The sequence below is a fragment of the Quercus lobata genome, chromosome 8 (genome assembly GCF_001633185.2).
Source record: "Quercus lobata isolate SW786 chromosome 8, ValleyOak3.0 Primary Assembly, whole genome shotgun sequence".
Lineage (NCBI taxonomy): Eukaryota > Viridiplantae > Streptophyta > Magnoliopsida > Fagales > Fagaceae > Quercus > Quercus lobata.
In genome coordinates this window covers 11,090,585-11,112,026 of record NC_044911.1, presented here as the reverse complement: position 1 = coordinate 11,112,026, position 21,442 = coordinate 11,090,585, and the positions used below count along the sequence as shown (strand labels likewise).

The following is a 21,442-nucleotide window of genomic DNA, read 5'->3' as shown; positions in this document are numbered from 1 at the left end:
CATTCTAATCTGATGTGGTTCGGTAACTAACCATGCATATGTGTTTTTCTTTTGCAGATCCACACGCTTTTCAACGGCATTTTCACTTAGTTAACCGGGTGGACTTGGAGACTGTTCTACAAGCGGTAGTTTTCATAAATGACAGAGATGGTCAAGTCCGAGCTGCTCACAAAATATTAGGGTACGCTCCCCTTCAGAAGTCATTTGCCGACCCTAGGCACGTGATCAGCGATAGCCGTCCTTGGCTTCCAAAAATTACCGTGGTCGAGTCAGGATTTTTAATCTCCGAAGGATCATCTGCCCCAGAGGGCGTCCCACTGGTGGACCTCTCCTCATCTCATCAAGGAGCGGAGGACGAAGGCAAATTAGATCAGTCCGAGGAGGGATTTGGGGTATTTGACCTAGCCGACCAATCCGAGGATCCTTCTGGTGATATAGGTGACCCAGCCTTGTCCGAGGTGGAATTTTCATCAATAGGCACATCTTCCCAAGCCGAGATGGGACTTAAGAGAAAGCCCCCGACCAGCTTATTCGACCTCCTCGAGGGTCAACCGGGGAAGGGTGCGCAGGGAACTCCGCAATCCAATGCTCCGTCCCCACTACCTCAGCCCCAGACTACCCAGACTAGGTCATCCTCCATAAAGTCACAGTCACAATCCCCCCGCCCCAAACTTCCTGCTCCTCCCCAACCATCTCTGCCTCCTCGGTCGGAGGGCACTGATTCAAAGAGAAAGAGGAGTCTCAAGGGTAAGGAAACCATGGATGGGGGAAAATCCCAACCTTCTAAGGAAAGGGAGGAAGCCCCGCGTGCGAAACAATTGAAGATTGAGCACCAAAGCAAGGGTAAGGAGACCGAAGCCCAATCTTCCCAAGGCAAGGGAAAGGGGATCGAGGCCCAATCCTTGCCAAGCGCCTGGCTTCCCGCCCCAATGCTCCACGGGGGGCCACTGCTGGAAACTGCGTCCATGAGGGACCTTGGAGATGGCGAAGGTGGTTATGTGGCAGACGCACTAGGGAGGACCATGCTACTTCCCACCGACGTGGATGGGTTGAAGAAAATGAGGATGCAGGAGGTTTTCCTCAGCATGAAGAGGCACTTGGGCATGGTAAGGCTTTTGAACCCTAAAACTTTATTAACTCTTACTCCTGGTCCGTCATTCACGAGGTATTTATCTCCCTTGACAGGCTCTCCAGGCCACCTACAGGATGGAGGAGGAAGTGGACAAGCAGAGTAAGGTGGCCGAGAATGAACGCTCCAAGCGCTTAGAGGCCACGCGGACTCTCAAAGCTTCCGAGGACGACCTTGCCAAGGCCAAGGCTGCCTTAACAGAAGCTATCCGAGATAGGGATAGCGCCTCGGCGTGTTTAGCTAGCGCCCAAAAACAGGCCGAAAACCAAACAAAACGTCTGCTAGAAGCCGAGAATCAGTTGCGAATAGCCAAGGAGCAGATCAGTGATTTAAATAAAAGACTGATCTTGGCAGAGAATGACAAAGGTGTGGCGGAGTATGCCCGGGACAAAGCCATGAGGGCCAAGCAGGAGGCTGAGTTTGCCAGAAACGAGGCTGAGGCTGCCAAGGAAACGGCCGAGGATGAGGGTTACAATGCGGGGGTAGCTGACACCCATGCCTCCCTCAAAGCCCAAATTCCCGGAGTATGCAGGCTTTACTGCTCCCAGGTTTGGGAAGAGGCCTTGAAGCGAGCTGGGGTGGATGCTTCGTCCGATTTGTGGAAAGCGGAGAACATATTCTACCCTACAGCCATCCGTGAGGCCACCTCCACCAGCTCTAAGGCTGTGAGCGACCAACATGAGGGAGGGGTCACTCAGTCGGAAACTGTACAGGTCGGCGCCTCTCCTGGCGAGCCGTTTAAAGGGGGAGAGTTTCAGGATGTGATAGAAGCATCTCAGCGTACGGATCCCGAGATACCTAAAGAGGTTGCTAAGCATGTGGTCGGCACTCAGGTGCCTAATGCCGAAGAGCCAGCCATACTTGCCCAGCCCCTACAGGCAATTCCCCTTGCTGTGGTCCCCAAGAACATCGACACCGATCTTGCTCAGTCTTCCCCAGAAGGGACTGTCCTCCAGGGCGTCGAAGTTGATCCCGTTCCACCTTCTTAGGATGTGGCCGATGCAAAATTAAAGAAGTAGAAACCCCGGCCAAGCTTCGTATTTGTTTTTAGTTTAATGATTAACTAGTTTTTTTTTTTTTTAATTTTTTTTTATTGACAAAACTTTGTAGTCTGTTGGTAATTTGAACCTGTTGAACGCGTATATGAAATTCTTTTCTTCCTCTTTCCTTTTGGTTACTTGTTAGTTGCCCTTGTCGATACTTACTACTGTTTATGATTTTTAAACTAATTATCTTAACACGTATGAATAGTTGTGCATGCGATATATTTAGAATCATGTTTCAGAATGTTAGCTTACCCGCACCTGTAGAGCCTTGAACTCATGTCTGACCCTCATTCAATGGAGATATAGGCATCATCCGAGTTGTCACGTGTAGTGTTAGGTCCTGCTTAGTATCCAGATTTCTTTGAAATTTTCAGTTTTCAAGTAGTTGGTTTCCCCATAGGTTTGAGTCCGAGGACCATGCAATACCTTGGTTTTGTCCAAAACTCAGTTTTTTTCTTCTAAGTAGTTGGTTTCCCCATAGGTTTGAGTCCGAGGACCATGCAATACCTTGGTTCTGTCCAAAACTCAGTTTTTAAGTAGTTGGTTTCCTCATAGGTTTGAGTCCGAGGACCATGCAATACCTTGGTTCTGTCCAAAACTCAGTTTTTTCTTCTAAATAGTTGGTTTCCCTATAGGTTTGAGTCTGAGGACCATGCAATACCTTGGTTCTGTCCAAAACTCAGTTTTTAAGTAGTTGGTTTCCCCATAGGTTTGAGTCCGAGGACCATGCAATACCTTAATTCTGTCCAAAACTCAGTTTTTTCTTCTAAGTAGTTGGTTTTCCCATAAGTTTGAGTCCGAGAACCATGCAATACCTTGATTCTGTCCAAAACTCAGTTTTTAAGTAGTTGGTTTCCCCATAGGTTTGAGTCCGAGGACCATGCAATACCTTGGTTCTGTCCAAAACTCAGTTTTTTCTTCTAAGTAGTTGGTTTTCCCATAGGTTTGAGTCCGAAAACTATGCAATACCTTGGTTCTGTCCAAAACTCAGTTTTTAAGTAGTTGGTTTCCCCATAGGTTTGAGTCCGAGGACTATGCAATACCTTGGTTCTGTCCAAAACTCAGTTTTTTCTTCTAAGTAGTTGGTTTCCCCATAGGTTTGAGTCCGAGGACCATGCAATACCTTGGTTCTGTCCAAAACTCAGTTTTCAAGTAGTTGGTTTCCCCATAGGTTTGAGTCCGAGGACCATGCAATACCTTGGTTCTGTTCAAAACTCAGTTTTTAAGTAGTTGGTTTCCCCATAGGTTTGAGTCCGAGGACCATGCAATACCTTGGTTCTGTCCAAAACTCAGTTTTTTCTTCTAAGTAGTTGGTTTCCCCATAGGTTTGAGTCCGAGGACCATGCAATACCTTGGTTCTGTCTAAAACTCAGTTTTTAAGTAGTTGGGGGAATTAACCCCTTGGCTATGGCGTGGGACCTTGGTTTAGGGGGATTAGCTCCTCGGCCAAGCCCCTATAACCATCCATGCTGCTGACGCTACGAAGTGTAGCCCCTATTGAAGAAACGTAGCCCCTAGTGAAACTTTACGCTAGAACACTACATCCGACTGTTGGAAACGATGTGAGGGGTTGTCTTAACCCACCACCTGTGCCAAGACACAAGCCTTCCCCACAGACGGCGCCAATTGTAAGGACACAATTTGTAACGACCCGTAATAATGTTGGGTTCGCACATAAAAAGGCCCAAATAATATCATTTATAGAGCGTGGGTTTGAAAGGCTAGGCCTTGGTCACCAGATAGTGGTTTTTCGTGGTGTTCATACATAATTAAATCGTGTTCGCTCTAGGAGTCTTACTCCTGAAGGCGGGCTGGGAGGCTCTGGTTTTTGGCAATTTTTCCCAGCCCTCTTCTTGGTATATCAACCTTCACATTATATAGCCCTTCTTGGTTGATCTTAGCCCTCCACTTATTGATCAGGCAGGTGCCTACTTCAGTACCCGTCCCATCAGCTGTCCCTCCTTACTTTTTGTTAGTTGCGATGATCGAAGTCACCCTATCCAGGCGTCTTTTCTCATTAACATGGTCAGGACGTTGGCGGGTGCATTTAATGCGGAGGGGACGTATTTACCCTGAACTAGTTTCGCACCGTACTCCCACGTGGGTCCCATTCTACTCGTATCTCCTTCAGGGGGCTTTTTGGAGGCAGCCCTCATCGAGACGTTGCTCTTCCCCTTGAAGTCTTGGAGTGCCGAGGACAGGGTCATCCTCGGCTGTTCCCCTTGACACTTCAGCTTTTTCCCATTCGTCCTCGACAAATACCCTCCTCGGCACGGGTCCCTGGCCCTAATAGAGCGTGGGCCGGATCATAAGTTCCCTGGCCCCACATAATTAAATTTAATAAATTTTTTAAAGAAACTATCAAAAACCCCTAAATTTTGTCATAAAATGATCAAACAAGGTTACTTTAAATATATTCCATACATTTATGAGGTTACTTTAAATTCCATTCATTTATGATATTTCTTTTTCATGAGTTTTAATGGAAGGAATGAAAATTTTTAAAATAGGGGCCTAATAATAATATTCCCAAACCTCAAATTTTCAAATTTCAAAAAATTGGGAGGAATGAGTCAATCGGAGGAAATGTAATTAAATTTAATAAATTTTTTTTTAAAAAAAATAAAAAACCCCTAAATTTTGTCATAAAATGATCAAAGGTTACTTTAAATCAATTCCATTCATTTATGATATTTCTTTTCCATTACTTAAATCATTCATTTATGAACTCTTGGGAGGAATAAGAGGGAATGTAATTAAATTTAATAATTTTTTTAAAGAAACTATCAAAAACCTCTAAATTTTGTCATAAAATGATCAAACAAGGTTACTTTAAATCAATTCCATTCATTTATGAGGTTACTTTAAATTTTATTCATTTATGATTTTTTTTTTCCATGAGTTTTAATGAAGGGGATGCAAAATTTTAAAATAGAGGCCTAATAATAATATTTCCAAATCTCAAATTTTCAAATTTCAAAAAATTGAGAGGAATCGAAGGAAATATAATTAAATTTAATAAAATTTTTAAAGAAACTATCAAAAACCCCTAAATTTTGACATAAAATGATCAAAGGATACTTTAAATCAATTCCATTACTTAAATCATTCATTTATGAACTCTCAAATATCCCTAAATTTTGACATAAAATGATCAAAGTTACTTTAATTCAATTCCATTACTTAAATCATTCATTTATGAACTCTCAAATATTTTCATGTATCATTCGAACCAGTGACCCCTCCCTCCCTTTCAAACTTATGTCCAACACTTTGACCACTACACTAGCTCACTATTTTGTGTCTCTTACTGAATTCATAACATATTAGTTTTACTTTTACATGATTAATAGTTTTCCATTTTATTACGTCATTTCTCTCCCAATAAATTATTATTTGCTAAATTTATTTGCGTTCAAGAATTATGCTTTTTACATCATTACATTTGAATGTTGAATTTATAAATTTATGTTAAAAATGATTTTATTTTAGATTTTTTTTTTTGAGAAACCAGACCAGAGGCCTGCTATTTTTTATTTTAGATTAAAATGCTTTTTATTTGAAATATTAGTAAGGGTCCGTTTTGATATAACTTATTTTATTGAAAACTAAAAACACTGTAGTAAAATAATTTTTAAATGTGTGAATAGTATCGTAGGATTCATATTTAATGTTTTTTTTTTTAATAAAGTATTTGTGGGTCCTGTAAACAGTGCACAGAACCCACTGAACAGTACATATTATCTCCTGGAAGCTAAAACGTGTGCATTAAAAAAAAAAAAAACACAAACGCAGCGGGTGAAACCAAACGCATACTAAATACAATTTTTTTTTAATACTTGTTTATTCTTTATTATTTTTATTGACTTTATAAAAATTATGAAAACTCATTTAAAATTTGATTAAATTGCTTTAAATATTTTTGTAGTAGAATTTTACAAATTTAATATATTTATTTGTATTTTAATTAATTATCAAATTAATTATGATACAGTTCATAATCCTAGAGGAATTTCGTTCCTACCCCTAAAAACTTTAAACTTTTTTTATTTTTGGGATGTTGACAGGTTTGATTTTAAACAATACTTTTAAAAAAGTGACCGATAAGATGATTACCACTAGTTGGAGAAAGTGACTGATAAAAAGATGATTACCACTAGTGGAGATAGCTTTTCCAACTCAATTATTGTGGTGTGCTAGCTTTTATTTATTGCAATATCCTGAACGTGGAGACTGCCGTCTGCGATAGTATTTTGCAGGATCATTGATTACACTTGAATGTCTTGGGTGGCATTTTTTACTTTTCTATTTTCAGTGGCTGTTGCCGGCTGGAAAAGCTTGCATAAACTACATGCAAGGAAGCTAAACTCACTTTGAGTTCTTTGCTTAAGCAGTTCCGATTGCAAAAATAGTAGAGATCCCTACTTCCTTGAAAAGCCATACATCTCCGTCTTTCAACAACTGACTGGAGACTTTGCAGATTCCCGAAACAAAAGGTATGCGAAAAGCTGCTCTACGATCTTCATTTTCCACTAATTCCGGCACTGTTATTGCTTTACGATCTTTGATCATGCTACTTGATTACTCTGCATATTTTGTCTTGGTTTATTTCTTTTCGTTTTTTATTTTTATTTTTTAACCATTCTAATATTCTATGGGAAATAAAGAAAGAAAGAAAGAACAATTACAAGTCAAACATGATGAAATGGAGTTTGAAGATCAAAATAGTTAAGAGTTGCAGAGTTTGTAAAATACCCGTATCATATTGTATATTACACCTACATATATTTTTAGTTTTTTGGGAAAACATTTTTGGCCTCCATATTTTGACTTTATTTTGAATTTGATTATCAAGTTGTCACTGCTTCCATTTCATCTTTATATTTTTAAATTTAATAATTTTGTTACCTTTCATCATCTCACTTACTGTAAAATTAATATTACACCTACAGTACTAGTTTAAACTGCACTACTAGTTTAAAATGGTATTTTTGTAAGCAGGACGGAGTTATTCTTTGGCTTTGGAGGGCAATACCCCCCAAATTTTGGGGAAAAAATTAGTAGTATATATATATAGTAACTGATTTTAGCAATATTTTTTTGATAAGTAACTGATTTTAGCAATTTTTTTTTGATAAGTAACTGATTTTAGCAATTTTTGCTAAATAAAATTACACTTGCCCCCTTAACAAAATAATTAGCCCTCTTAAACAAAAAGAAGAAGACCAAAATATATATACTGATCTAGAATCTTAAAATACAAAGTAGCAAGTTCAAAACAATTAGCCCAACCACAAAATGACTAAGAGAAGCCAAAGAAAATTTAGCCTAATCAACCAATTTTAGACCCAGCCCTTGAAAAATTTAAACAAAACCAATCTGAACTCAATACCACAACAGATTCCCAAAACCATTCCATCAAATTCCAAAAAGAAAAGAAAAGAAAAAAAAAAGAGCAAAAACCTAATCAGAGATGCTTGTGAAGGCCGAGGCATGACTGTGTGTGAATAGGCAAAGTGAAAACACCAGGAACTGGTTAGAGATAGGCAAAGTGGGTGACCATTTCAATGGTATGTTGCAACTTGTGAGCTTGCATCTCTCTCTGGTGTCTCTAATGTCGTTGTTTTTTTTACCTAAACTTTTCTTTCTCTCTTTGAAATTTGATAGCTTTTCTTACATGGGTAATGAGTGGTGCGGCTTTAAAGACTAGAGGGACTCTCAGAGTGTGTAAGTGAATATGTGGTGTTAGTGTGTGTGGTGTGTTATGGTATGCGTGTGGTGTGTTACAGTGTGTGGGGTTATTTTATTTTATTTATTTTGTGGTAGTTATTAAAAGTAATAAATAATAGTTAGTGAACTTTGTGTTTGGCAGAGTCCACTTGGGTTATTCATTTTTAATTTTAAACTTAATTAGTTGGTTGATTAGTTAAGAAACTATTTGAATTGTAATGGGATCAACGTAGTTGAAGTATGATCAACATAATTACTCAATTAGAATGTTATTCTTAATGGACTCTTTAATAATGTATATTGAAAGGGAAAGAGAGATGCAAATTTTAGTACAAAATAAATTATATGCGATTTTTGAGATTTAAATAAATGTCAAGTTCTATCATGAAGTAGATGACATAGATTGAAGTTCTAATGTATTAATAAAAAAAAAAAAATATTGAAAAATGGTTATTTTGTATTTTCTCTTTTATTGATACTTTTTTTTTTTTTGAGTAAATTATTGATACTTCTTTATTATTGAATGGTAGCTTGGATTGTCATGAAAAAAATATCTGTTAATGTTCCCTCCCCCACCATTTGTAAGTGAGATGACAACCAAAATAATTAAAAGTTGTGAAAATTTCAGGACTAAATTGAAAATAAGGCCAAATATAAGGAGCAAAAAGTTATGTTTGACTTTTGAATCATTTACTATGCATTAATACATAAAGTTATGTTTGACTTTTGAATCATTTACTACACATTTGATACATATATTTTCATAGCAAAAAGTTATGAAAATATACCTATATTATGATCCATAAACTTTTTTTTATGCATAACTTTAGACTACAAAAACTTATAATTTAAACAATTTATTGATGACATAATTATTGATCTTTAATATTTTAGAAATTTTGTAAGCATGGAGGATATAAAAAGGAGATGTAATCCAATGGTGAATTTGTCAAAATTCACACCCAATAAAAATATATTAAGTAAAGTTGTAGCCTTAAGCTACAACCAATTTCGTAGTCAAACTTTTTTCTTATACTTATATACTTCCACTTTACGTAACTTTGCTACTTTTATTGACAATCTTTTTTTTTTAAAATTATGTCATTATATACAACAGCAAAATTATCAAAATCAATATTATTAATTCCATGTTTTACTGCATGTATTAAATATCAACATTTATATTCTCATTGTACTTTTGATTTTATTTATTTATTAAGATTTTCTATAATTTAAATGATTAGATCTTGATTACCATAATGATATTTAGTTTTTTATCTTATGATTTTCTATAATTTGAATGATTATATCTTGATTAATATTGTATATAATATGTTAAGGTAGAAAAATGAAATAATTTTAAATTATAATAATACAGGACAATAAATACTTTTATTTGTTTTTTTTTTGGGCTAAGTAAATGAGTGAAAGAATATAGATTAAATTACATATATGGTCCTTAAAGTCAAGGATGCACGGACGCGGCTCCCAGGCCAGCGCACCCGCGTCCGACGCGGCGGGACGCGGCGACGCGGGAGGGACGCCGCAGACCGCGCGTCCGTCCCGCGTCGTGCCGCGTCGCGCCACGTGGCGGATCCCGACTCGGGCCGACACGGCCAAAATCGGCGCCGACGCGGCCGAAATCGGGCCGACTCGGCCGAAATCGGGCCGAATCGGTCCGTATCGGCCGTATCGGCCATATCGGCCGGCGACCGATACGGCCGATACGGCCGAAACAGGCCGGAATCGGCCGAAACAGGCCGAAATCGGCCGTGAAAATCGCCGGAGAGGCCGAAATTCTGGCATCAGATGCGTTTCTTGCCTTATTCTTTCTTTGTTTTGTGAATCAAGTATATTAATGTGTTTTTTAAGAATATTTTAATAGTAAAAATATATAGAAAATATAAATAAAAATATTTTTAATAATTTTTTAATCGCCGAGTCCCGCCGCACCCGCACCCTACTTTTTCAAAAATTGCCGAGTCCCGCACCCGCACCCGCACCCGCACCCGAGTCCCGAAACGCACCCGTGCTTCATAGCTTAAAGTTCAATGTTTCAAAATTTTTATTTGTCCTTTCATGTTGGATTTAGTTTTCAGTTTTGGCACTTTCAGGTGTAATTCTGTTTTCATGATAACCCTTAACGTTTTAAAATTTTCATTTTGACCATTTATATTTGATTCAGTTTTATATTTAGCCATTAATGAAAATGAAAATTTTGAAATGTAGATGGCCAATTAACTAAAAACTTAATCAAACGTGAATGACTAAAATATAAATTTTGAAATGTAAAGAGCCAATACGAAATCAACTCAAATTTAAGGAACAAAAGTATACTTTAGTGAAAATAATATTATAATTTAGGATTAATTATTATGTAATTATTTCCATACTCTATTGTGTATACACACATTTTTATGAAGAAAAATAAATTATTACAAAATAATTTGAGTTTCTATATATGTTTTTTAACTTGTGAAATATAACATAATGTTCTTTTATGTTTTTTATTCGATTAAAATTCTTACTTCTTTATATTTTTTTCTTTTATATTGTATTTTTATAGGTTCTAAAATAGTTGACATCGATAAAATATTTTTATTTATAATTGTGTGAATGAAATTTGATATATAACAGATATAATAGTACATTTTAATTAATCAATAAGAAAACTTTATGAAAAAGAAAATGTAAGAAAAGTAATTTTCTCTCTTTTTCCTTGCAGTAGAAGGGCAAGCGTTGAATTGATACATTTTCAAGCACAAAATGCTTAAGGATTTAGAAAAGAAATGGTTCAAGCTACAAGGTTAGCAGAATATTAGCATATTGTAACTAAAAAAAAGGCAAGCAAAATTAAAGGCAGCGTACTCCGTTCCCCGAATACTCTTCATTGTGCCATCCGTAGCAATTGTTTTGCTTATCATTCAATTTGCATACTCAGAAGTGTGTTAGCTCGTAAACAAGGTACACTTCTGATTTCAAATTCGTCACTTCTCCTTTCGTTCTTGTCTATCTTTAAACTTGTATAATTTGTCTTTTATTTTCAGATTAGATGGAATCTGCCACCTCCATTTTATTTGAGATTGGAAAGTATACTGTGAAGCCGATAAAACGTCAAGTTAGCTATTTGTTTCATCTCAACACTATCTTCAATGATCTTAGGAAAGCAAAAGAAGAACTGGTATCGATACAAGCAATAGTGCAAGAACGAGTTGAGAGGGCCAGAATGAATACTGAAGTTACAGAAATAATTGTACAAGAGTGGCTCACAAATGTGAACCAAGTAGTGGCAGACGTGCATACTTTAGAAAATAAAATAGAAGAAAACAAGAAATCCAGAAATTATCGGTTTCCTAAATGGATTGGGCGATACAAATTAAGCAAGGAAGCCACCCAGAAGACAACGACTATAAGAAAACTCCATCTTGAGGGCAATTTTACCCAGGTTGCCCACCGTGCTCCAACTCCTGGTATAGAAATCTTTATGTCTAGTGATTTTGAAATGTTTGAATCAAGAAAAATGACTTTTCAACGAATTATGGAGGCATTATGTGACAATAATAGTTACAGTATTGGAGTATGTGGTATGGGAGGGGTTGGGAAGACAACCTTGGTGAAGGAAGTACATAAGAAAGCCAAAGAATCAAATCTTTTTAATGATATTGTGATGACTACTGTGTCCTTGACTCCAGACATTAGAAGAATTCAAGGGGAAATTGCAGACCAATTAAATCTAAAACTTGATGAGGAGAGCAGTTCAGCAAGAGCAAATCGAATATGCTTAAGAATAAAGAGTGTAGAAAAGATTCTCATAATCTTGGATGATGTCTGGAAAGACGTTGAGTTGGAAGTTATTGGAATTCCATTTCATGATGATCACAAGGGTTGCAAGATTCTTCTGACTACAAGGAATGACCATGTGTGCAATTTAATGGATTGTGGAAGGAAGATTCCCTTGAACTTCTTATCAGATAAAGAATCATTGGCTTTAATAAAGAAAATTGCATGTATAATTGATGACTATCCTCCTTTGAATGATGTGGTGATGAAAGTTGTTAAAGAGTGCAAAGGTTTGCCTATTGCAATTGTTACAGTGGGAAAGGCTCTAGCAAGAAAACCTCTCAATGACTGGAAGGTAGCCCCAAGCAACTAGAAGAGTCTAACCTTATGGATATAGAAGGTGTTGATGATGAAAAAAATGTTTATGTATGTCTTAAGTGGAGTTACGTTCGTTTAAAGCGCAAAACCAAGTTTTGCTTTTTGTTGTGTTCTTTATTTCCAGAAGATTATGACATTTCTATTGAAGAATTAGCTAGATATGTGATGGGGCTAGATGAATTTGGAACCATTACCTGTCTTGAAGAAGCGAGGAATGAAGTGCGTGTGATAATTAATAACCTCAAAGATTCTTATTTGTTGTTAGAAAGTAATCGAGAAACACATGTGAAAATGCATGACATGGTTTGTGATGTTGCCTTGTGGATAGTATCCAAAGGAGAAAATGAATTCATGCTAAGAGTCTGCACTCGTTTAGAGAAGAATGAAAACTTTGATAGTATGACAGCAATATCCTTGATGACTTCAAACCCTGAACATCTTCCCAATAAAATAGCATGTCCAAGACTCAAAATTTTGTTATTGGGACGAAATGAATTAGACTTCAGTGAAGTTTCCGACACGTTGTTTGCAGAGGTGAATGTTCTCAAAGTTTTAAGTCTACGACTAAAATTCTTGTCATCACAATCTCTTAACTTGTTTTCGAACCTTCGAAGCCTGTATTTGGCAGGCTGCAATTTTACCAACATCTATTCCTTGGGAAAGCTTAAAAGACTTGAGGTTTTGAGCTTTTACCATTGTCGTATGGATGCATTGCCAAATGAATTGGGGGAACTGAAGAATTTAAGACTGTTAGATTTGATGAGATGTGACCAACAAAACCCGATTCAGCCAGGTCTATTACAAAGATTATCCGTACTAGAGGAGCTATACATTGTTAAAGACAGCTTCAAAGATTGGGATGATGAAGAAAGACAAGCAAAAAGATGCAATGTTAAATTATCAGAGTTAAGTTCACTATCTCGCTTGATTGTGCTCTCTTTACACTTGAGCTTGACCCGTGTTCCTATAGGCTTTGTTTTTCCAAACCTGCAAAGATATGACATATCTATTAACAGTTTCTATGGGTATCACATATTTACTGGCCATCAAATTCCAGAATATCCATACTCCAGAATCTTAAGAATCATCAATTTGGATGCTTCCTCTCCTAATGCATTCAAGCTATTGTTCCGTAGTGTGGAATATCTTTTAATTGATTCTTGTGGGATGGAATACCTCATTGATATAGCTGGAGGAAACCATGCTGTTATGTTCTCTAATTTGGTCAAACTATCTCTTCAAAATTTGAGCTGTCTGAGGACAATATGCCAGGGACCCACCCATCAGTTAACCTTCAGCAATCTCATAGTATTAGACTTAAATTATTGCAGGTTATTGACCGAGCTACTCTCACCCGTCGTTGCTCAAAGTCTAGGAAAGTTGGAAAATCTAAAGCTCTCAAACTGCGATGCACTGAAGCAAATAATTTCAAAGGAAGACAGAACGCTATTGCATAGTCAAAATCAACATATATGCCTCCCGAAATTAAGAATTCTTGAAATAGTTGGATGCAATCAACTAGAATATATCTTTCCAATGACAGTTGCTCGAGGCTTTCCACAACTAGAAACGCTTAGAATGAGTAAACTCCCTCAATTAAAGCAAGTAATTGGCCATGAAGATGAAGGAGAAGTTGTGGATGGGAATGATGTCATACTATCGAAGTTGAGATGGTTAATCCTTGAGGACTTGCCAAATTTTGGCACTTTATATCGAGGAACTTGTTCTTCAATGTGGCCATCTTTGGAGGTGCTAAAAGTGGTGAACTGCCCTGAGATGAAGTCATCATTTGCTGCTGATCTGGAAGCTAATATGCAAGCTCTAGGGAAGGTATTTTTTCATTTATAATAAATTTACACCCACATGTCAGTCTCACATAGGACGCATGAGCCCGGTGCAAGAGATAACTTCTCCTTCCTTTTCTCTTTCTTAACAATCCATATTTTCAAGGGTCCTCTTCAAAAATTTCCTTGAGTAGTGGCTAGCAATCACCATTACTTGTGCAGAAATATATTGTTATCAAACACATGTACCATATAGTTTCACTTTTGAATATCTTTTAAAAAAAACTCTTGCTTCACATAAATGTCATCAAGCACATATCTTGTCCTTTACATAAATTAATCTATGTTTAAGTCTATTGGATTAATTAAATTTGTATGTGTATTTTTCAGAAATTAAAAGTGTTGCATGTGGAAGGCAGACTGTGTGACATAGCTCTACTTCTCTTGACTCAAGGTTTGTTAAATCTTGAAGATTTGGGAATTAATAACTGTGAAGAATTAGAAGAGCTGTTTAAGCCTGCAGGATTTCTTTCCCAAGGAAATTATCAAGACGAATTGTTGCTCTCAAGATTAACAGTGTCAAGGTGTAAGCGATTAAGAAAGCTCTTCACACTAACCATTGCTCAAAGTTTACAGAAATTGAGATTTCTCAATATAGATAGTTGTGATGAATTAGAGCATTTAATTACTCAGGATGATCAGATCTTACCAGAGGCTCATCTCCAGCACACATTCTTTCCACGACTAGTTGACGTCAGTGTCAATGAGTGCAACAAAATGACGTGTCTCTTCCCTGTGACCATTGCTGATGGTCTGCTACGGCTACGACGTGTAGAAGTAAAAGGAGCCTCTCAATTTGTGGAAGTATTTGCCCAAAAAGATGAAAGAGATGGCCAAATTCGAAAAGATGTCTTACTCCCTAAACTGAAGTACTTGACATTCACACGATTACCACGCCTTGTCAACCTTTGCCCAAGGAACTACCATTTTACACTGCCATCTTTATGTCGGTTAGATTTGGACGTGCTAACTTGTCCAGACATCACTGACCGTTTTACCAGTGCTTTAGACGATGTCGTGCATGTAAATGGAGAGGTAAAACTACAATTCCTGCAGTTGGTTTTATTTCTTTGCGTGAAGAGAAGTGCTTTCTATTTGATACTATTACTAGTAACAAATACTACTAAATAACATAATGATCATCATCCCAAATATGCACTTTTCCCTACTTCAAAAAAAAAATTATATTTAAACATTAACTACTTCTTGTTAACTAAAAATTGTTATATATGCATTTTTCTTTTTATAATAAATAAAAAAGAAAGAAGCAAAGCCTCATAAACATGGGCATGGTGCTTGTGACAATAATAATAATAATATAGTAGGCCATCCAATAGTCCATATTCTTAATAGCAATAATTCCTAATATTTGGTACCTATTTGGTGGGGTGTTCTCATTGTTTGGATATTTTGCAGTAGAAGGAGAATAACTATCACTTCTCTTTATTGTACACTTTAAAAATTAGTATGGGAGAGAGGGGATGATCATATATAAAATAAAAATCAACAATTATGATCATCTTTTGCTGATTTTAAAGAAATAGATATTAATAGACATCATTTTCCTCAAAAAAAGAAGAAGATATTAATGGACATCATAACTACAAAATTGATCATTTCTTTTAATAATTGGAACCTCCCTCTCCTCCCCTCCAAAGTTTCCCAATTTGGGAAACTAGAAATGAGAAATTTGGAGGGATAAGATACCCCTTCAAATTCCCTCAAACTCTTCCCCTTCTCCCCTTAAAAACATTCAAGCAAGATTCATTAAATCCTTCTCATTTCGGCTGTTCCTTCTACTCTCCTTTCCTCTCCCTCCATCCAAATGGTGTGTAAAAGTGATGGTGGTAACTGTGATGAGTTTGAATTCTATATATCAATGGTCATTGATGGTGGTAATTGTGATGAATTTGAATTCTATATATCCTATAAAAGAATTCATATATTTCTATAAAAGAATGTCAATAACGAAAACCTTGCCCAATTATATCATGGAAAGACCCTGCAATATATATAAACGCAGATTTAGTAAGGGCTAACATATCATCAGGCTTTTGTTTTCCACTTTCTTCTTGACTTGCCCGACTTAATCAAATTTGTGCTCTTTCTGATGTTTCAATTACCACTGCAGTCCTCCAGATAGATGAGAAAGAAGAGCTAGCCTGCAGGGCTCACAATGATTCATCCAGCAAGACCCTGAGCAACGAGAATGCCAGTTTATATACAACGATTGGCCACTACTGGACAGGCTACTTCTGTTCATGGAACAACGACTAGAGTAAATTGTTATCTAATAATCTCCAGAGTCAATAACAATGCTCATAATCATCATCTAGAGGGCATGTGATGTAAGCATACCGGGTACATAGCTTTCTGCAATTTTCTATTAATGTTGGTTTCTCCTGAACTTGTTCTGGTTTGATTTCATATATAACTGTAACATTTATCTTCATTGTACCCTAGGTGGTCAATGCTTGCTGTGGGATCACAAAGGTGCTACTTGTTTACAGCTATCGCTGAAGACCTTTGTTCTTGCTGTGATGTGTTTTAGTTACATGTTTGAAACTAATTTGGGTTTATATGAGAAGAGAGAGAAAAACAAAACAAAACAGAGAGAGATCCAAGGGCCTCCGGCCCAACCTCCCTCCACCATCAAGCTACCAAAATTGTTAACGGTAAATTTTGTCTTTCTTTCTTTTTCTTTTTCTTTTTTTTTTTTAATTTGGCTGTTAAATATGATTTAGGTTTGAGTATTTTGGCTAGATTAGTTTTGATAAGGTATTTGAGTTCCAATTTGTTTTGTTTCCAATATTTATGCTTGATTTGGTTTTTTAAGGGAAAGATTCAGAGCCAAAAAAAAACCCTAAATCTTTGTTCATGGATGAAGAACCAGGAGATGTCACGCTTGATGAATTCGTAGAAAGAGGACAAGAAGTCCAATGATCAATCGTCTAATATAAAGTTTAATGTGTGAAATTATTGTTATCTTTGTGTTTCTATATGTCCGATTTTGGTGATGTATTAATTTGTTTGATTTGGGGTTAGAAATGGCCAAAAAAAAAAAATTGTGAATATATCATGTAGTACTTACAATAACTAGTTCCCTACAATTTTATGTAAATTGACTTTTCCAATTTTCAACTGCTTCAGTAACGGTCATGATATCCAAGATATGTTTTGCTTCACAGCCTGTTCTTTTTTAACTTTGAAAGCAGCACTTCCCCATTGGTAATTACCATGGCAACGTTCATAGAGTTTGAATCATTTATAGACTCAATTGAGTCAATTCAATGCATCCGATTGTATCTCCAAATTAATTTCATCGATGAGTGTTGCACCATAAGAAGACAAAAGCAAATGCAACACTCTAAAATTTATGCCAAGTTTTTCAGAAACAAAATTACATTGATTAGCATTAACTGGAAAAAAAACTATGTGGAGTAATTTATAACCTCCATCTGTTATGCATACAACCCACAACCCAGTTGTTTTAACAATAGCCATATGCAAGTCTTTGTGAACATCAACCATGTAGTCCCTACTGCAATTGCAAATGAAACACATAGCAAAGGAATAAATGAATAAACAGGACAATTTCTTTCCTTTGAGTAAATTTTAAAAGGCATCCAGATGGGAATAACCTGAAATTCCAGAAGGGCTATGTATTGAATGTCTACCTCCGGACACTGAAATTGATTCCTCCGTTGATGATATATAGTAAAGAAGGATTCGCTTTGGGGTATGTTAGTAGTTTGGTTAGCAGGAGACCATTAACCTTGTCAGGAATAGTGCTTTTCGTAGCCTCTCATGTCATGGATTTCGTATTCTTGATTACTGTCTCTTTTCATTGGCCATTTTGTATTACCAATTTACAAATTATCCGAAATTTATGAAAACTAGTCGCGAACCCGCGCGATGCGTGTGATAATTATTTTTATGGTGGTTTTATTAAAAAAAAAATTACAATTTAAACTAATCTAATAATGAGTAATGCATTTCATAATTATATTTTTATTTATTATAGAAACAATCATAAATGTAATATAGGAACAATCCAAAACACCAAAAAAATGTAAACTAAAAAAAATTAATAACTTAACAATGATTAATTGAACCAATATTAGGATAAAATTTTGTTTTTGATAATCTATTAAGGTTATTTTCTTTGTAGAAATTATAATTTCGGCCGCTCAAAACATATTATCAAGTAAACAATTATTAGCAAAATCTAAGAATTAAATTTCTATATATGCATTGTTATAAAATAATAATAATAAAAGTAAAATTGCAAAAGTTAAAATTTGTCACCTATCCGGTTATTTTCATTTGGCTAACATTTGCTTTTCTTTAAATAAATGGCATTATAGAGTACTTCTAATACAACTATTATGATTGTTTTGTCCACCACAAAGAATTAGAAAATAAACAAAAATTAGTAAAGTCTCATAATTTAACATCTAAATTGAGTACTATAAAAAATCATGTTAAGTAACGGAATAAATACCAAATTATCCAAATCATGCTATGTAATAGAATAATATTATATTTTTATATGCTATATTTAATTCTTTAGAACGCAATAGGATAACATTTAACAATCAAAAAGAATAAATAAAAAAATAAAAACTAAATCACAATTTAAAAAACAAAATGAAATCGCATTAACCCAAAATAGAGTTTTAAAGAATATAAAAAATTATCAACCTAAAGTAGAGATGCAAGAAAAATAAAAAAATCCATCAAAAAATTTAGAGAGAGAGAGAACCTTTTTTTGTGAGGGAAAACTATGCATAGAATAGAAGAGATGGTGACAAATTTATAGTAAGATGGTGTGAATAAGAAGAGACAAAAATAAAGGAAGATGAAGGAAAAGAGGAAGAATGATATTAATGTAGAGGGTAGTGGGGAGATGAAAAGGTAAGGGAGAGAGAAAGATTGAAGAAGTAGTGGGGAGATGAAATGGCAAGGGAGAGCAAAAGGTTGGAGAAGTGTAAATATTAAAAAAATAAATGTTAAAAACAATTATAAGAAAAAAAAAAAAAAACAAAAAAAACAGAAACAAAAACAACAACAACAACAACAACAACAACAAACAAACAAACAAAACGTTGAAGCCGGAAAGGCTTTTTTTTTTTTTTTTTTTTTTTTTTTTTTTTAATCCTTTAAGCCGGAAAGGCTCACACAAAACCTTAAAGCTAAACTTAAAAGTCTTTGGGTTGGGCTTTAGGGTTTTTTTTTGTTTTTTTGTTTTTAATCCTTTAAGCCGGAAAGGCTCACACAAAACCCTAAAACTAAACTGAAAAGTCTTTGGGTTGGGCTTGATAATGGAACTAAATAAATAAGAGGTGGGCTGGATTAATTATACAGATTTATTATAGGGTGATAGTGAAAGTAAATAAATAAGTAGTGGGCTAGATTTATTATAGGGTGATAGTGGAAGTAAATAAATAAGTAGTGGGCTGCATTTATAGGGTTGAAAATTGTAAAAATCATTTTAAAATTGTAGGACATATTATATTTTTAAAAAGAAAAAAAAAGAAAAAAAAGAATGACGTGACAGCTGATGTGATGCAACGTGAGAGCAGCAGCATTAAACACTACGCTTCAGCTTTTAGTAATATATAGATTTGATTAGCTTATAAAATTTTGTTAGGATGTTAGTGTGTTGGCTAATTTCGCTTCAATCCATGTAATTAAAACTTTCAATTTCATTGCATCTTGTATTTTGTGGATTTTTTTACTGTATTGAGTTAATGCCATTAATGAAGTGAGGCCATCTTGCTAGCCTAGCCATGTCTACAAAATGGGTGATCCGATTTGTCAAACTTGGGACAATTTCTAACAATTTTGGAAAGAAAAAATTGACTCAGAACATAGACTTAGTATTTTTCTTTAGGATTGTGTAAGACAATAAAAGATATTGCTATGAAATGAGAAAAAAATTTAGATATATAGAGAAAGTATTGAGTCCTTTCTTCTGATCGCATTCTTAAAAAAAATTTAGACAATAATCAATATAGACAAATGAACAATTGAAAAAAATAAGCTGAGTGCAGTATAGTGTCTCTCAGTACTACAGGACAAGTTCATCTTTAGTTACTGCAGTTTAACTCTGCATTACCCCCTGTTTTTGTTTCTTTTTTCCTCCTAATTCCAACAAGCATCAAGGCAGCACTTGTCAACAACTTCATTTGCCTCAACATCGAAGTTGGGGGAGTCAACAACTGCACCAATAATGCTTTTCAACAATATTGCCAATTCTTCTTGTTATAGGCATTAAATAGGATTTTCGGTTTAATGTTTCTCCCTAGTAATACACAACAAAATTAAAAACTGTAAAAATTGATCCATCATAACAGCCTACGACCACAAGACACAGTTTAAAGCATTACATCTTTCTTATTTTCTAATTTACCAGATTCTTATACAATGAAACACTCCTAGTGAGATCGTATATAACAGATAACGAAACTATTAATAATACAAAAGTTTAAAGGTTCTAAATTCAATTATGTTATATTAATTTCTCAAGTTCCTACTAAATTCCTATTGCTTATAGCTTTTTACTTCATCCATGAGTCATGGAATGAGGAATCACATGTTAGTCCTGCACACTTGGTCCATTGGAATCTCATGTTTTATCATTCTTCTTTGATGCATTTAACACTTTTGGCGTCAATAGCCATATGCTTATCTATGGGAACACTTTGTTGTTCTTCTTTGATCTAACGCCATTGAACGTCACCATGTATGCTCATTTATGTGAATCTTGGGCGAAGTCACAGCCTGCTCCTCCCCCCCCCCCCCCCCCCCCAAAACAAAAAAAATCCCCAAAAAAGAAAGATGGGAAAAACTAATTAATAGTCTAAAAAATAGCAATTAATAACAACAAATTTTCCATTTTTAACCCAAATAAGTACTGCTAGAATAATAGTTCTTCTTTTTAGTTTCTTCCTCTCTTATTTGGTGAGTTTTGATTGTTGAGTTCAAATAGTGAGTTTTTATTTAAAGTAATTTTTCTTGAATTTTCTTTTTTTAATATTTGAGACTAAGCATTTCATTGTATTGTTAAGTTTCAAATTGTTTTTCAATGCTTGATTTAGATAAAACATTAAATGAAAAAAAACTACCCATCTTAAAATAAAAAATAAAAAAAAATAAAAAAATAAAAAAAACCTACACATAGGGGATTTACTATTAGGGGCCACAGGAGATGGTACATACTCACGAAGAAATTCTCTTGGATATTTATTTATATATTTATTTGAGACTAATCCTTTTGTTGTTATTGTTAAGTTTGCCATTATTGTCCATGCTTGATTTATAATCATAATGTTAAAAGAAAAAAAAAAAAAAAAAAAAACACCCTTAATGTCAGATGGTAATAATACTCAAAAAATAAGAGAGATTTTTAAATAAAAATTACAATAAAATAATGGTGATTTTTTTTTTTTGTACATAGTTATTGCAAAATATGTAATTTGTGTCATATATACATGCGTGTGTGTGCGCCCCCCTAAATGTAAGTGTACATG

At 35.2% G+C, this 21,442-nt stretch overlaps 3 protein-coding genes across 11 annotated transcripts; all 3 read left to right on the top strand.

The window, feature by feature from the left end:
* The first annotated feature begins 497 nt into the window (after positions 1-497).
* Positions 498-2,118, top strand: LOC115956353. The gene is made up of 3 exons (XM_031074759.1): positions 498-1,106; positions 1,186-1,653; positions 1,699-2,118. Exons 1-3 carry the CDS (start codon positions 498-500, stop codon positions 2,116-2,118), a joined length of 1,497 nt encoding a protein of 498 aa, XP_030930619.1.
* A 4,296-nt stretch (positions 2,119-6,414) lies between these two features.
* LOC115954588 (disease resistance protein At4g27190-like) lies at positions 6,415-17,042 on the top strand. Of its 9 annotated transcripts, none has more exons than XM_031072494.1 (7): positions 6,415-6,671; positions 10,631-10,869; positions 10,953-13,893; positions 14,238-14,942; positions 16,039-16,268; positions 16,371-16,582; positions 16,795-17,042. In XM_031072494.1, exons 3-5 carry the CDS (start codon positions 12,073-12,075, stop codon positions 16,048-16,050), a joined length of 2,538 nt encoding a protein of 845 aa, XP_030928354.1. In that variant the 5' UTR covers positions 6,415-6,671; positions 10,631-10,869; positions 10,953-12,072; the 3' UTR covers positions 16,051-16,268; positions 16,371-16,582; positions 16,795-17,042. The 9 variants fall into 9 exon arrangements, with proteins under 9 accessions (XP_030928354.1, XP_030928353.1, XP_030928347.1 ...); XM_031072493.1 differs by having other exon boundaries at positions 16,750-17,042; XM_031072487.1 differs by having other exon boundaries at positions 16,744-17,042.
* Positions 10,958-12,058, top strand: LOC115956351 (probable disease resistance protein At1g61180). The gene has a single exon (XM_031074758.1). The coding sequence runs from the start codon at positions 10,958-10,960 to the stop codon at positions 12,056-12,058; it is 1,101 nt and encodes a 366-aa protein (XP_030930618.1).
* Positions 17,043-21,442: the final 4,400 nt, after the last annotated feature.